At 43.6% G+C, this 16,493-nt stretch overlaps 1 protein-coding gene across 1 annotated transcript in view; it reads left to right on the top strand.

Annotated features, from left to right (window-relative positions):
* Window positions 1–2,546: 2,546 nt before the first annotated feature.
* The window catches only part of LOC146809047 (uncharacterized), a 523,889-nt gene continuing 509,942 nt past the window's right edge, over window positions 2,547–16,493 (top strand). The window contains exons 1-2 of the mRNA XM_085615855.1: window positions 2,547–2,860; window positions 3,126–3,440. Of these exons, the coding sequence (XP_085471981.1) occupies window positions 2,569–2,860; window positions 3,126–3,440 (607 nt within the window). The 5' untranslated portion in view covers window positions 2,547–2,568. The remainder of the gene's footprint in view (window positions 2,861–3,125; window positions 3,441–16,493) is intronic.

Below are 16,493 nucleotides of genomic sequence, written 5' to 3'. Positions count from 1 at the left end.
GATGTCTGACTGAGTAGTGGCTGGGTGATTGGATGAGTGCCTGGGGGACTGTAAAAATACCTCCATTGCAGTTAGATACATAACAGTTGTGACTATATCTGTGACTCATTGTTTAAGTCCTTCTGTCAGTATCAAACTACTTGTTTTAGTGTGTCTATCCTTTTCTACTGAGCAATGTGTAAGTGAAGCCTAGATATCACACTTGATATATAATTGGATACATGGCTCTCTATGAGCATACACTGTGTGTTACTCAACATGGCCATGCGTCAGTAAGTTTCTAAAACTGACAACAACAAATCTCACTTTTTCAAAGCACAACAACATTTCTTTATCGCATACCTACATCATTTCTCAATTATTATTTATTTTTTTTTGTCCTCATAAGCCTCTTTATCAAGAAGAAAAAACATACGTTCTTTCCCTTTGCACATCTTGATGGGCACCTGACACCTTTGCCCCCTTATGCTTTTGGCAATACGGGTAGGTATAGATAGGAATAGAAAACAGAGAAGGAGGGATCATGTAAATTTGTCTGCTTTTTTTTCTCTCTCACTTTCCGCCAAGCAGAACCAAATCTCCAATACCAAAAACCCGAATGCCGAGCGAAGCTAATAAGGCATAATCATAGGACCATTAAGAAACTACCGGTTATCGTTTAAATTATTACACCATTCAGTAAAAGGGAGCCAAAAATGTACATCTCTAGTACTCTTCCCATCTAAAGTGACTATATAATTAGCTGAGTTTAACAGATTATCTAAATTTGGGGAGAGAGGGGACACCCATAATTTACAAATTTCTCTCCGTGCAAGCAATGCAATGTAAAAGATAAGTCTCGCCTGATCTTTAGTAATTTTTACTTCAGGCTCTAATTGCCCAAAGATGACAAATAGAACGCTTACCTTAACTTGCAGCTTAAGCATTTGGGATAACGCCTCAGTTACTTCAAAACAGTGGTGAGAAAAGTTCACAGCCTCAATATGTTGTTCGACAGCACTATGTGAACACTGCTACAAAAGCTGCCTTTTCCCATCTGCAACTAATGCATGGTGTCCTTCCTCTACTCCACCTCGCTTAGGAAGGAGCCATCCAACTTGCAGTGATAATATCACAAATGTACCACTGTAACACCCTCTACACATGCCCCCCTAAAGCAATTTTAAGCTTCCCAAGGGATTTCCCTCCTAATCTCTCCAAGACTTGAACCTGGCTTCAGCAAATTCAGAAAACTGCTAAAAACTCACCTAATAGTTGACACTGTATGTTGCTCTCAAAGGCAATGGCTTAAGATCCTGAAGATCAATCTTTATGACTGTGCTACGTGGAGTTTGTAAAAATACAACAGTGATACCTAAAGTATAAAGATCCCAGCGTCTTAGCCAAATATAATATTACAAAGGTTTGTACACCTGGAATTACGTGAAATCGCTACACCTCCCAGCGGATAGCGTAACGAGAAGTGTATATGTTGTTCTCCTCGTTATTTCCTCTTTCTATGTGTGCCACATTCTGCAGCACACATAGAAAGAGGTAAGTGCCTTGAGGGATTGTTTTTGTGCAGGAAGGTGTCCCTTACTGCACAAAACAATTCTGCTTGCAACGCAGGCACCCTTGCACCATGGTGCAAAAATGTCTGTATTGGCGCTAGCTAGGCTGCCTGAAGTGCACCAGCTCTGGAAGTGAGCCGAAGTGCACCATATCTTAGTAGATGTGGCACATTTCTGCCCTCTCCCTTTCACGCAGCGCAGAGCAGCAGGTTGTCCTACTGCACTGCATTGCGTGACGGATCAGTGAATCTGGCCCTTTGTTGTTTTGTTAGTTTTGCTCAAAATCCAAAGTAAGATACAATAGAAGTGTATAAAGGAGCAGAGATCCAAAAAGAGTCAGTAAATTAACACAACCAGCCAACCTGTGTTTCCTAGCATCATACCGTTTGTGCACCCTGTCTCAATTCTCCAGTCTTTAACTTAAATCACTTGACAGACTCACCCCAGCTTAGATTGAACCAGACATTGCCCAACATACGTACGGCCACTCACAGTCCAAATGGGGTTTATCTCCATTAATCGTGTGCTGCCTCCAGATATTGGTGTCCATCATGCGACAGCCAATCTACTGGAATATCAGAAACCACAGGCCTGATCCCCAAGTGCCACACATGATACTGGAAGGTTTATGGCTGCTTTAGTGCCACTATATGCTGCTCAAAATGACCTGACAGCACATTATTCACCTCTTGGGCTTGTAGATAGATACCACTCTCTCCACTCCCCCACCCACCCGTCACATTTTTGCTAACCATGTTTAGCATTTCCAACCTTAGAACTGCATGCTTTGTAAAAGTGTTTTTTTCCTACACCAGCTTATTTCATGCTTTTTTGTTGTAATTGACTCTCTCTCTCTCTCTCTTACTCTTTCCTTGATCGTGTTTCTAGCCTCCATTGTATATTCATGGACTTTCATCTTATGCTCATCAGATTTTGTTTCTTTGAACTTTGAAGAAATAATGATTAACCCTCTCTTATTGTCACTGCAGCAAATGTTGTCACTCTTTCGTATCCCACCATGCTGGAAGTCGTGCATGGCGCGGTACTATCTATTCAAATCGCATTCTCCCCAACTCTGCTGCCTGCAACCATCTCCTGGAAGAGGAATTCTGACTTACTGGTGACCTGGGTGGTAAATTCAACCCAGCTGCAGATAAACACAGCCTACCTCGATAGGCTGCAGATCTTCTACCCAGGATCCATCAATATTTCCAGGTCAACGAGCTTGGACACAGGCAACTACACGGTGATGGTGTCAGAAGGAGCTGATGTACTTCCTGCTCTGGCAGTTATACCAGTGACTGTCTATGGTAAGTTTGCTTTGGTGGTTTCAGTAGGACAAGAAATTGCATCCAAGCATTTTTAAGGGGAATATGCAGCTTGAGGAAGCATGCAATTTTTGCTTTAATTTGTTTTACATAATGTATGTTTTGGTGCTTTAAGCCCTCATCAGGCGCAACCTGGCCACTTAATTCTGACGGGGCCATTAGTTACACATCCTATAGACCTTTTGCTCTTGAAGGCTTGTGTCTCTCTGCATCTCTCATACTATATCACTGTCTTCTCGATTTGCAGAGGAAGTCAAGATATCCGCGCCTACCGTGCTGGAGGTTTGGGAGGGTGATGCAATCTTCATACCCATCACATACCTCCCGGCTGTGCCAAATGCTACCATCACTTGGAGGAATGCTTCCAGCACCCTGGCAGTCTGGGTTGCTTCTAGAAACTTGCTGACCGTAGAATATTCCTATCAAGGGCGGCTGGAAGTTTATGGTGATGGCTCCATCAACATCTCCCACGCCATGGTTTCCGATGGCGGGCTCTACACTGTGAGAGTGGAAAGAGGAGGTCAAGTGCTTGCAGTAAGGGACATCAAGGTCTATGTACATGGTAAGTTTGCTGTTTGGAGGCCTTGGTTTGAAGAGCCCAGCTTCATTCTTTATTTATGAGGTACTGGGTGATTGACACTAACAGACAAACTTAGGGGCATATTATCAAGACAGGCGATAAAATTATCGCCGCTTTAGCGGCAGAAAACTGCCGCTAAAACGGCGATAATGGGCTTGATAATATGCTCTATGGAATTCCAATTGAAGCCCATGTTAGAGCTTCAATTGGAATTCCATAGAGCATATTATCAAGCCCATTATCACCGTTTTAGCGGCAGTTTTCTGTAAAGCGGCGATCATTTTATCGCCTGTCTTGATAATATGCCCCTAACAAATCAAAAAAATGGGCCTGCAAATCTTGTCTTGGCATGGAAAGCTGACATCAATTCGGGTGTTCAATAACTGTCCTATTGTGGGTCTTTTTCTTGTTGCCGTGTCATTTACTACATTCATACTTCACTATCTCAAAACGTATTGTGCATGATGGTACCCAAAAAAATTATGCACAAATTACAGTCGGTTCAGAGGTGGGCTGCCTGGTCATGATTTTAAGAGTCCGATCGCATCTAGCCCCAAAATAATAAGACATGACATATATAGTAGCTTTGTAAATGTCTCCTGGTGGTTAAGCAATTGCATGTTCAGAAGATTGAAACCCTATTGAACTTATTTCTAATATTCAGTCAATAAAAATTAAAGAGACATATGGTGTTTTAGGTATAGATGGTGCCTGTAAATTAGATGATTACAGCTATATTAAAATACCATGAATTTGTAAAGCCCACGTTCACCGCAGCGGGTACCATGGCCCAGAATAACAGATGTTTATGGTTATCAAACTCAATGGCACTTATTTTATCGACCTCAGAAGGATGAAATGCTGAGTGGACCAGCTGGGATTTGAACCTGTGACCATGAGGTCAGAGGTGATATTTTTGTCCAACATTATAATTGCTCTCATCAACTTTGTACAGTTCCTAAGCACTTTATACATTTTTTGCCAAACCATTATTATCGGCAAACTGCTGTTATCGAGCAGGCGTTTTAGGTAGAGTGTGCCCCACCCAGGAAGAAGTGAGTCGGCAGCACATGAACCCGCAAAGACGTGTTACATTATTTAACCACATTGAAGCCAATTTTATTTTGTTTTGGAGAAATAATACAGACATCATTTTTAAAATGCACCATACAATTTTACAAAAAGTTTTAAACACAAATTTGTTGATACCTCTTATTTATCATAGCAAATATAAACTGTTTTAAATCGATAAAAACATTCCACCCTAAAACAAGCGAGCATTGTTCTAAATCTTCAGTAATGCTGGACTAAATGTTGTTATTTTTTGGGGTGTTTGTGAACTAAGGGGCAGATTTACAAGAAAGTGACGCATCTGTAGAGATGCGTCACTTTCTCTGCGCCAACATGCCAAATCCTTGCGTCACCGTGGATGCGCCGTATTTACAATACGGCGCACCATGGCGCAAGGTTTGACAGATGCATCAGAAATTCTGACGTATCTGTTGACGGAAAAGTCACGCATTGCTGGAGTCGTGTCGCAAGCACGACACAACTCCAGCAATGCTCAGGGGCGCACTATGCCTAACATGCTGCGTCACTCCTTACGCCTGCTTCAAGCAGGCGCAGGGTTTTGACGCAGCATGGACGTAAAAGTGACTCAGTGAAATCTTGTAGATTTCACTGCGTCACTTTTACGGGGCTTCCTGCGACGGAACGCCCACCCTGAATACATTAAACCTGACGCAGGTTTAATGTGGCGCAGGGCTTCACAACGTGATGCATCTCCCTAGATGTGTCACGCTGTAAATGGGCCGCAACTTTTACGCTGCCGCTGCGGCACAAAAGTGACGCAACGACGGTGCAAATGTGATGCAAAGGGCTTGCAAATCTGCCCCTAAGTTTGCAAAGTTTGCTACCGCTTAGCAGGATAGAAAGAAAGACCCCCGAACCTAGACTTGACCGGTTCTGGCAATTCGAGTGGTTGTCCCTAGCAATATAATCTTTTATTTGATTTTCTAAAAATCATAAAAGGGTGGAACATACCACCATAAGATATACAATGCAACACAGATGAGCTAGATAAAAGATTTCAATAAAACAATTTTGTTGTCATGACCTGCACATGGTGTAGTTCGTTCCCAAGGCCAAAAATATATTATGATTTACTTCTACCACAAGGCTTTTAAAATGAGTTGTAGACAAGTTTGTTCCTCCTATTTCAAGTAAAATACTTGTGCTGAGAAGGGGGGAAAGGAGAAAGAGAAAGTGCAAATAAAGTTCTGGAAAGGACCCTGGCCGACTGTTCGAAGGAGTGCCGGTCGTCTGTCCTTCTTTCCAAGTTCTTTAATCCCTTAATCCTTCTTTCCAAGTTCTTGTGCTGCTAAATTCGAGAATGGACATATTTGTGCCTCCAATTTCAAGAAAAGTGCTTGTGCTTAAGAGTGGGCAGGGAGAGAGGGAAAGTGCAAATTAAAAACAAAAGGTCTGCAAAGGACTCTGCCCGACTACACGATCGAATGCTGGTCATTTGTTCTTCTTCCCAAGATCTTTTGTCCCTGAATTCTTATTTTCGATTTCGTGTGCTGCCAAATTCAAGAATTTTATAGTCTTAGAAGACAGTTGGACAGATGAGCCACTTAGACATTTTATGACAGCGCTCTGCAAGTTCTTATATGTGTTTCCCTTAAAGTTGGTTGTAAGAGGATATTCCTTTCATTGTGTAAAGCCGGGCAGATACATAGTAGGTGTAGTAGGGACTCTGCTCCATGACCACAGAGGTGGCAGTCCGAGGTTGACCAGGTCCGTTGCCATTTTGGAGTAAGATCCTTTGTCGTAAAGGACCCCAGTCTCAGTAAAGTCAGTTTCCGCTTAAGTCTGAGAAGCCTTCTTGTAAATATGGTTGCGGTTTCAGCTGTTTATAGGTTGGCATCACCATCCATGCATAACTTTTGCTGGCCAATAAAGCTTTATCTGTTTGCAACAATGTTTTTTGATCGCTTTATTGGTTATTTGTTTGAATGCGGAGTATGGCATCGGTGTGTGCCAGGCTTCCTCCAGGTTTAATGTTAAAAGAGCTTGTTTTAAAATTCGGACTATGGACTGGGTCTGCCTTGATTGTTTTTTGGCCTCCTCCCAGCAGCGATGGGCCACCGTCTTGTCTTCAGCTGCCCTCATTCTCCAGTAGTACTTGACCATGACCGTGGTGACACAACGACTTCGAGTTGTCGTCCCCAGCAACATGAAGTCCAGTTTGAAGAGTTTTTTTTTTTACCCTGGACCGGGGTTTGCCAGGTGGACCCACACAACCTGCACCAACTGCGGTATCTCCTGTTTCTCGAGTTCTCAGGCCCAACACATTTGGGCGGTTTGTGTTGTCCAATTTTGCTCAGGAGGTTAATTTTTTTTAAATGGGTAGATTTTCCATATTTCGAGTTTTACCATATAGTTTTGACAATTCTAGTAAGAAATCCTTCCATATTCAAAACCTGGAAAAAATTGCAACAACCACTCGCTCGCCACATGAAAACAGTCATGCTAGTAGTCAGGTTTGTATGTTTCGGGGGCCTGGCCCACCGGTAACATCTGAGTGGAGCGATGGACTAAGTTCTAATCAAAATTCATCCACGCTGGCTCCTTGGCTGAGATGGTGCACTATTTTAAATGGCACTTCACATTTTTTTGAGCATTTTGCCATAGGGATATGTTAAAAAATTATTAGCGAATGGTGCATTTAAAGCATAAATATTAGCAAATGGTACATTTAAGGCATACAGCCGCAAGAACATTTGAAAAACTGCACACATGTGTGCACGGGATTGTGGTCCTCTCTCGACTGAAATCTTTGGAGATGTGCAGCGAATGGCAACTTTGGCAATCTAGTAATTCTGGTGAAAACTGAATGTGATTTAAATAAATATTTAAATATCATCCAAGGATGTTTTTGCTATCCTATAACAAAGCTATTTTAGATATACTATAAATTTTAAAAACAAAAATATCAAAGCAACCATACTCCTGTCTTGCTTCAACCTTAGGTAACTCATTAGCAATGCCTATCAGCTAAAGTAGGCTAAAACATTCACTTCAAGGGCCTGTGCTCAACTCCCCTAGTAACAGGTATAGCCTCTGGCAGACCAAGGGGGCATGGAAGTGCAGTCAAGAGTTCTGTATTCTCCACCCACCCGACACCATCCTTTCTTTTGTTAGACCCTCTCCTGGGGTGTGCGGGCCCAAAAAGTTCCCTGGACCCTACTGAATAGCCTCCAAAGCAGGGCGTCTGTAGAGAGTGGCGCGTGAGACCAGGGCCTACTGAAAACAAAAGCAGCGGGCTCGCGCAGGTGCCCGGACACCCCACGACAACGTGCGCATCAACCACAGCTGCACTGGTGAACTCTGGAGAGTGCACCTAACTTAGGGGAGCCCCCTACAAACCTTCCACCTTCATTGCCCATGGGGGGACAAGAAGCGGAATTACATGTGGCCGTGGGGTGTAGCAGGGGTTGGGCAGTTCCTCCCCACCACAGTACTGCAGAGCAGCTTCACTGAAGATCACCCCGCAGCTCCCCCACCTCAAATACCAGCGAGGGCTCCTGAACCCCAATTTGAGGGGCTCATGTGGGAGTGGGTGTTGGAGCAGCCCTCTCCCTTTGCTGACCAAAAGAGTGACTGTCTCTGGCCTTGCGCTGGGGCCGCAGTCCTGGACTGCTCCCTACCAATGAACAGAGTACAGGCGGGAGGACCTAGCTGCCCCATCCACCAGGTTAGTCTCATGGCGTAGTTTCTGTGGAACGCACTGCAGCCTTCTCTCCTGCATATACTGATTTGGGGTGGTTGGAGGTGAATTTGGTGCTTCACCACCCGAAGGCACCTCCCCCCATTCAACAAGATTACAGAGCAACCTACTGGATATCTCTGCCTGGTCCCTCAACCTGATGGCCACACTGCTTGGATTAGTGCCCCACATGTCGATCGCTCACCGGGGGAGTCCACTAGGAGAGGTCCCCTGAGAAATAGAGGGGCCCCTCCTCGTTCTGCTGTTTCCATTTGCCAGCTTATACCTGTCAGTGCTGATTCGGTTCAAACATCACCTGTACCCTCTCCCCACAGCACAACATGACCGTGGTTTAACAACGACACACCAAGGGCGGTCCGGATGGGGGGACTGAGACCCACTCTTCCTCCAGCTCCTCTGCATTGGAGGGAGTGAACGTACCTCAACCTCTGCCAGGTGGACCCACATAGACTGCTCCAACTGCGAAACTGCCTGTTTCTCAAGTTCTCAGACCTATCAATTTTTACTCAGGTTAACTTTAAAAAATGGGTGGATTGTGTATATTTTGAGTTTTACCAAATAGTTTTGAAGAATTCTAGTAAGAAATCCTTCCATATTCGAAACCAGGAAAAATTCCAACAACCACTTGCTCATCACCGGAAAATAAATAGTCAAGTAGTCAGGTTTTTATGTTTCAGGGGCCCTAGCCCTCCAGTAACATCTGAGTGGAGATATGGACAGAGTTATAATCAAAATTAATCCACACTGGCTCTTTGGGTAAAATGGTGCTCTATTTCAGCATTTTAAATGCATCTGCACGGCTCAGGCAGAAGCGGGGTGGTTTGATGAATTATTACAGGCCAGCCGGGATATCAAAACTAATTTGGAATCTAAATTAGACTCTCTGGTGATCAACATGGGGCTTCTGCGGGCTTACCAGCCTAATCTAGGCGACAGAGGGGAGGCAAACGAATCCACACTGGCAGGATATGCCCCTCGATATAGACGATGCAATTGCACATCAAGGCCCTACAATCGGAGATCTCCCTAATGCGTGCTAAGACTGATGACACAGAGGTCTGTGCGTGCCAAACACTATCCGCGGATGGCCCAACATGGAACTCTTCCCATAGGACTGTTTTTTTTCAGACGGTCCTTGGCTATAAACTATTTACCTTCTTCTCTGTCGCGAGAGCACAATGGGTCCCCATTAGGGTCCACCTCTGGGTCCCCTTCCAGACCAGTGGTTGCACGTCTCTTCAACTACCGAGATTGCAATGACATCTTACAGGTTGCCAGAACCAAGGGACCCTGGCAGATTGATAAAGAGTTCAATGAACTTTTCCAGACTTGAATGCCGAAGTACAGAGACGTAGGGGCTCATTCATGTCGATCAAACAGAAACTTTGCACGCTGGGATGGTGATGTTATCTTCTGTCCCAGCCAGATGATGTGTCACAGCCTCTGTAGCCACGCTCTTCTTTATGACACCGGCTGACACCTGGGAGTGGCTGGAATCAAAGGGGGTATCTGTGGGGTGCGTGAGGCTCGATCGGAAACAGATAAGGGCTGCCAGAGATTACCACGACGACAGCGCAGATGCATCAGAGCAAACCTGTAAGCAGGTGGCAAGAGAGCAAGTGCTGGCATTGGTGGAACTGGAATCCTGCCACAGCCTGGACACAGGATCCCCTGATCGCACGTTGGGCTTCCAGAGTAGGAGTTGGCCTTTGCCTTGGAGAACACTCCAGTGGAACTGTGCTCAGGACCTGAACTCAGTCTGATGATAGTGGACCAAGTGCTCTGAACAATAAAACGATATCCTTTTCAAGGGGGGCGCACACACAATGGGGAGTGAATGGGGGTGAATGGGGGGCTGCCCTATGAACAGGGGTAGAGGGAACCCATCAATGTTCACTAATCCTGCTCGATCTCAGCGCAGCCTTTGATACGGTTAACCACCAGCTTCTGATTCAAAGGCTTAGGGAGGTTGGCATTACCGGCCTGGCACTGAAATGGCTGCAATCTTTCTTAGAAGACCGCTCTTTTGTAGTCTTCGAAGAAAACTTTACTTCTGAGCCAATGACCCTTAGATGTGGGGTTCCTCAGGGCTCATCCCTGAGCCCCACTCTTTTTAATGTGTACATGAGCTCCTTGGTGGAACTAGTAATTCCTTATGGCATCCAGATTGTCACGTATGCGGATGACACCCAGTTAGTGGTATCTCTTAGTCAAGAGGACAATTTAGCTCCTAATCTGGCTTTATGCTTGCAAAAAGTCTCCAGATGGATGGATAACTCTTATTTAAAGCTCAACGGGGATAAGACTGAACTTATGTTTTTAGGAAATCATTCCCCCTGTACAATAGCCTTTTCCTGGCCTAACTGTCTTGGTCTCCCGCCCACTCCTAAAGCGGAAATTAAGAAGCAGGCTAGTAAAGTAGCCGCCGGCTGCTATGGAATACTAAGAATGCTCAGAAAGATCCTCCCCCTGCTCCCACTAACTGTGAGAAGAGTATTGGTCCAGGCACTCATCCTTTCTCGCCTGGACTATGCTAATGGTCTCTATCTAGGAGCCCTCCTGTCAGCTATTAAAAGGCTCCAGGTCATTCAAAATTGTGCAGCACGGTTACTTACTAACTCTTCTAAGCGCATCTCAGCTAAACCATTGCTTTCAGCGCTCCATTGGCTGCCGATCTCCCAAAGAGTTCATTTCAAGGCACTGTGTATCACTCATAATGCCCTTTCTGATAAAGGTCCCCACATTATCATATCTCTTATTCAGCCCTATCGCCCGGCCAGGTCACTTAGATCCGACAAAAAGCAGCTAGCTATAGTCCCGATAATAAAGAGAGCATGCAGTGGAGGACGCCGTTTTTTGTACAATGCTGCTAAACTGTGGAACAACTTGCCGTTGTTGATCCGTTGTGAATCGAACTATCTCACCTTTCGCAAGATTTTGAAGACCTTTTTGTTTCCTTAAATTCTCTACCTGCTTTAAGGGTCGCATTAGCGCTGGGATGCTTTCGGGTAGCCATTCGCTTTAGAAATGCCTTTTCAATTCAATTTCAATTCAATGTGTCACATGTGTGGATTGTAAGCACTTAATTCAGACACACTTAGCTGCTATATCACTCCAGATGGAACGGGCTATTTCGTTATTTGTTACAGTTCACATTTGGTCATGGGCTTGTTCCTGTTCTGACCCAGGAATGAGAGGTGGAGTACAAGTTTTGAACATTTCTTTTGTGAGCCAACAACACCACAGCACTGTTTTAAGATGAGAATCGAACCTATAAACGGACTCTAGGGGGCGCCTTTTAGGGGTATGCGAACAGTGTCTTTTTTTGCCATAGCTTCACATTACATAGACACTTCTCCTGTGTATAACGTCATGACGTGGAATGTCCGAGGTATGGCCACCCCTATGCAGGGCCATCAAATAAATTCCTGCCTGAGACGCAGAGAGACACACATTGCATACGTGCAAGAAATGCCTTTGAGGTTGAGAGGCCAGATTATGAGCACCTCCGCCTCAACTTATTCGAGGGGGTACCCATTTGGGTGGCCTCTGTGGTGCCGCTAGTAATAATCCACATAAGAATAGACCCGGATGGGCACTATGTAATGGTAGAGGGAGTGCTAGATGGGGCACCGGTTATTCTTGTGGCTCTACGCACCCAACAGTACCCAGCACCAGTTCCTAGCAAACCTGGCTCCTTTGATGATACACTAACTGACAGCTCCGAGCATATGGGGTGGGGATTTTATTATTGTATATGTTATGTTAAATGTTATGTTAAAAGAACTTTTAAAGCGCACGTACACCAAATGGTTTCATGGCGCTAGAGTCCAGGGGGTACTGCCGCTTGAAAGGTTTAGTCATACGCCTGGCGGAGGAGATACGTAAAAGTTTCCTAATCTGAGTGTAGGAGGTCAGTGATCTAATATCTTGAGGGAGAGCATTCCCGAATTGGGGGGCCAAGACAGCAAATCTTAGTCTCCCATGTTTCTTGCATTTAAAGGACGGGACGACCAGAAGATTCAGATGGGACAACCTGAGATCCGGAGAAGGGATGTAACGCTGAACCCGAGAGGATATAAACGCCGGGTTGTTGCCATAAAGAGCTTTACATGACACCAACCTAGACAGGTCACATCCCCCGCTGCAGGACATATCAGTGCCTCTGACTGCTCATACCTTCAAGGAATGGCTCGAGCATAGTCACTTGCATGATACATGGTGTTTCATTCACCCCGACATGAGAAAATACTCTTTCTTCTCAGTGGTCTACCAACTACACACAAGGATAGATCTCTTTCTCTACATCCAGACATGTGTTGGCCTCAGAGTGCCCAGTTGTACACTTTCAGACCATAATCCTCTCAAGATGACAATACATTGTGAAAGATGGTGCAGGCCAGCACCCGCATGGAAATTTCACACCCCAGCACTGCACAATTGGATGTTTCATGAAATGTCGGCACAATTCATTTGGTACTATTGTGAGCACAATGACAATACCACTTCTGACAGGGGCATAAGGTGATCAGAGATCCCTGGGTCCCCTATGAATTCTATTAGATCCCAGAATGGGAAGATACTTAAGGCACCGACTGATAATAATAAAGCCTCCTTGAACTATTGCAGCAACCTATATGAAGGGAATGGGGCCTTACTTTGCAAGAATACCTAGCTAGGTTGCCAATCCCAAGACTCAACCCTATCCAAAGACAAACTCTTGATGAACCTCTGACAGTCAAAGAGGTATACGTCCTGTGACTGACCAGATGGCATGCAATAAAACCCCTGGGATGGATGCATCCCATTGGGGTTCTATTCAACCTAGAAAATGGTACTGGCTCCAAAGCTCCATCCAATGTTTCAACTCACCAAGAACAAGTGCACGCTCCAAGCATTACTGCGCGTGGCACTGATTATGGTCCTCCCCAAACCAGGTAAAGGTACACTACCGGTGGAGGAACAGATTTCTTAACTTGAAACACCTCTTTAGACTTATAGAGGAAACTCCACAGGTGAATCCACTGTGTGCAGCTTTATCATTGGACATTGAAAAGGCCTTCAACACCTTGTGGTGGCTATATCTTATGGTGTTGTTGCAGAAAACAGGATTGGGGGCCTTAGGTAATGCAATAGATAGGTCTATTTGATGCCAGTGCAGTGGCCCGGGTTCGCATGAGCAGCGAGATCTCTGATGCCTTCCAAGTGTTCAGGGTCTCACCGATCATATTTGCCCAGGAAATAGAGCCCCTGGTGGGGCTCTTTTGAATGTAAGGACTCCGATTGGGGATACTGAGTGGGGGCTCCTCTCAGACAATCGCACATTGCACGGGTGATGAGCTGGCATACCTCCAGGTTGTGCACAGAGATCTGCCACAAGTAATGGAGACACTAGATTACATTGGAGCTGCATCTGGGCTGAAATGAAATTGGGCTAGTCTTGCTTTTTCCCCCTTCGTAGACTCTCAGACCAAGAGTGCAAGGTTTTCCCTCGTATGGATCTGAAGTGGTGACCTGACACCTTTAGATACTTGGGGGTGAATGTCTATCATTCTGAGGAAGACCCAATGCAAGGAATATGTGGTAAAGTGTAGAATTCTGTGATGTAATGGAACCAAAGCTGTGGTAAAATTCTACACTTAACCAGTATTGGGAGTGCAAGCTGAAGGGGGCTGTATATGTATCTACTCTAATCAATTTAATCTCATCATTGGAGTGGTTTACTACAAATTTGGCGACGAGTGATCTTGTGCAGAGGACAACTGGCCTAACCTTCACCTCTGGAACGCCACTAATTGAAATTAGTGCAATTGAAGGATTCTTTTCCATCCTCATCACACTGTAAGTCAACCTCTTTTGTCATTAAGGATTTCTAAAATAACCCCAAAAAGAAGAAGCCAACTAAATGAACTTACAATATTCAAAGCTCTTAAATAATTTAACTTAAATTATATATTTATATTCAATTGAGCAGATTGAAGAGACAATATTGGAATTTTTAACTAAAGAAAAAGAAGAACATCTGATTTCTTTTTAATCATCTAATGCAAATACGTGTTGCTACTGCAATAGTTTTTGATCATCTAATGCAGATACGTGTTCCTACTGCAATAGTTTTTGACTGAAAGCAAGGCGTATTCATTTACATCAGCAAGTGCTTGTTTGGTGTTGTGAACAAACTTTGGGGCATTCGGTGAAGCGCAGGATGAACGGAGTGTATGTCAAAATTAAACAAACCTGAGGAACCTATTTTAAGATTACAATCATTGCTCGCGTAACTGCCTTGCGATATGCCTGAATTTTCATAAACAAACATGCGAGTTACAACATCGAACTATGCTCGTGCTGACTAGAGGGTAGAAGCTGCGCGTGTAGCTGGATGCATAGAATTACAAAAATAAACAACAGCGTGTGGTTGACTAGCGCGTGGATCACTGTACGTGTAATCGGATGCGAACGATTGTCAAAGTAAACAATCTTGCGTTCACTTCGCAATTGTCACCTTAAATAAACAAGTGCGCGTTTATTTAGGAAAAATAAAAAGAAAGCGGATTGCAGTTCTTATGAAATGTACCTGTGGAAAAGAGTTTGTAACGAACGGCTGAAGCTTCTGGAGGGGTCTCAGTGAATGAGGCTCAAAATAAAGGAAGGACTATCCTAGACCTTAAGCAAAAGTAAGGAGGGACTACTACAAAATTTTGTGAGCAGAAAGGAAAAACTAATTAACAGTGAGTTTCAACTACTTCATTGAGGATGATATGTATTAATTATTTAAGTCAATTATTTTAGTTGATTATTTTAGTCAATTGTTTTAATTGATTATTTTAGTTAATTATTTTAGTCAACTGTTTTAATTGATTATTTTGGTTAATTATTTTGGTCAATTGTTTTAATTGATTATTTTAGTTAATTATTTAAGCTATTGATTAACCTTTAATTAATTTAGGCTACAAGAATGTCAGATGAATCCATGTCCGCACCTCCAAAGTTTTTGCCAGTTCCGGGAGATCCTACCATACCGTGGAAAAGATGGAAAAATATTTTTTTAACGTATTTATTAGCGATTGGGGGAGATAAATACGGGCCTGTAAGAAGACAAACAATACTTTTACATCATCTAGGTGTGGAAGGTAGAAGAATATATGATGACCTACCTGAAATTTCCTTAGGTATGGGAGATGGCCAACCGGTAAACATATATGAGATGTCACTTCAAATGTTAGAAAAACATTTTACACCGAAAATTAATGTTGTTTTTGAAAGACACAAATTCTTTTGTAGAATGCAAAAAGCTGATGAAAGTATTGTGTCGTATGTGGCATCTTTGAGAGGTTTAGCTGTGACATGTGAGTTCCAAGCTCTTTGCGATTCTTTGATAAGAGACCAGATAGTCAGATGTACAAACAACAAAAGGGTGAAAGAAAAATTATTGTCAAAGAACCCAACTTTGGAACAAGCAATCCAAATCGCTAGGAGTATGGAGGATACTGACCACTGGATAAAGGAAATTGATAAAGGAAAGAATATAACTGAAAATACAGTATTGGTGAGTGAGAAGGATACAGCAGAAGAAGTAAAAGATGTAAAGAAAGAATTCCAAAAAGCAATTAACAAGGGTTATGGGAATGCAGCAGTTAAAACTGGAGAAAGGAGGCCCATAATTTGTTATAGATGTGGATGCCCAGGGCATGTAAGCTCTAGCCTAGCATGTGGTGCAAGGAATGCTACATGCAGGATATGCGGTAAAAGGGGGCATTTGGCAAAAGCTTGCAGGTCAAAAGGTGGTGTGCGGATGACAAGTGTAAAGGAAGTTGAAAGGAATGAAGATGAAAATGAAGAATTATTTCTGACCATAGATGGAATAGAGTTGGGTAAACTCCAAAACGTAGAACGAAGAGATAAGAATGGACTAGATGTCATTTCAAACATTGATAATAATTATTTGAATTTAAGAAAAGAAAGTACTGAAAGTTTGGAAAAGCCACATTGCGAGATCTCTTTAGGAAGCGGAACAGTAAGACTATTGGCTGACTCTGGTAGTCTTTTCACTCTCATTTCAAAGGAAGCTTTCCAAGAGAAATTGAATGGGAAGATGAATGAACTCTTGTCTTCTGACGTAAAAGCTGTAGGGTATGGAGGTTCAAAGATCAATATTTTAGGAATAAAATGGATGAGTATCATCTTCAAGAAAAATTGTGTTTATGGAAGGGTCTACGTCACTGATGAAGGATCAAATTTGTTGG

This window comes from Triturus cristatus, chromosome 7 (assembly GCF_964204655.1).
Source record: "Triturus cristatus chromosome 7, aTriCri1.1, whole genome shotgun sequence".
Classification (NCBI taxonomy): domain Eukaryota; kingdom Metazoa; phylum Chordata; class Amphibia; order Caudata; family Salamandridae; genus Triturus; species Triturus cristatus.
This window is presented reverse-complemented; position numbering and strand designations above follow the sequence as displayed.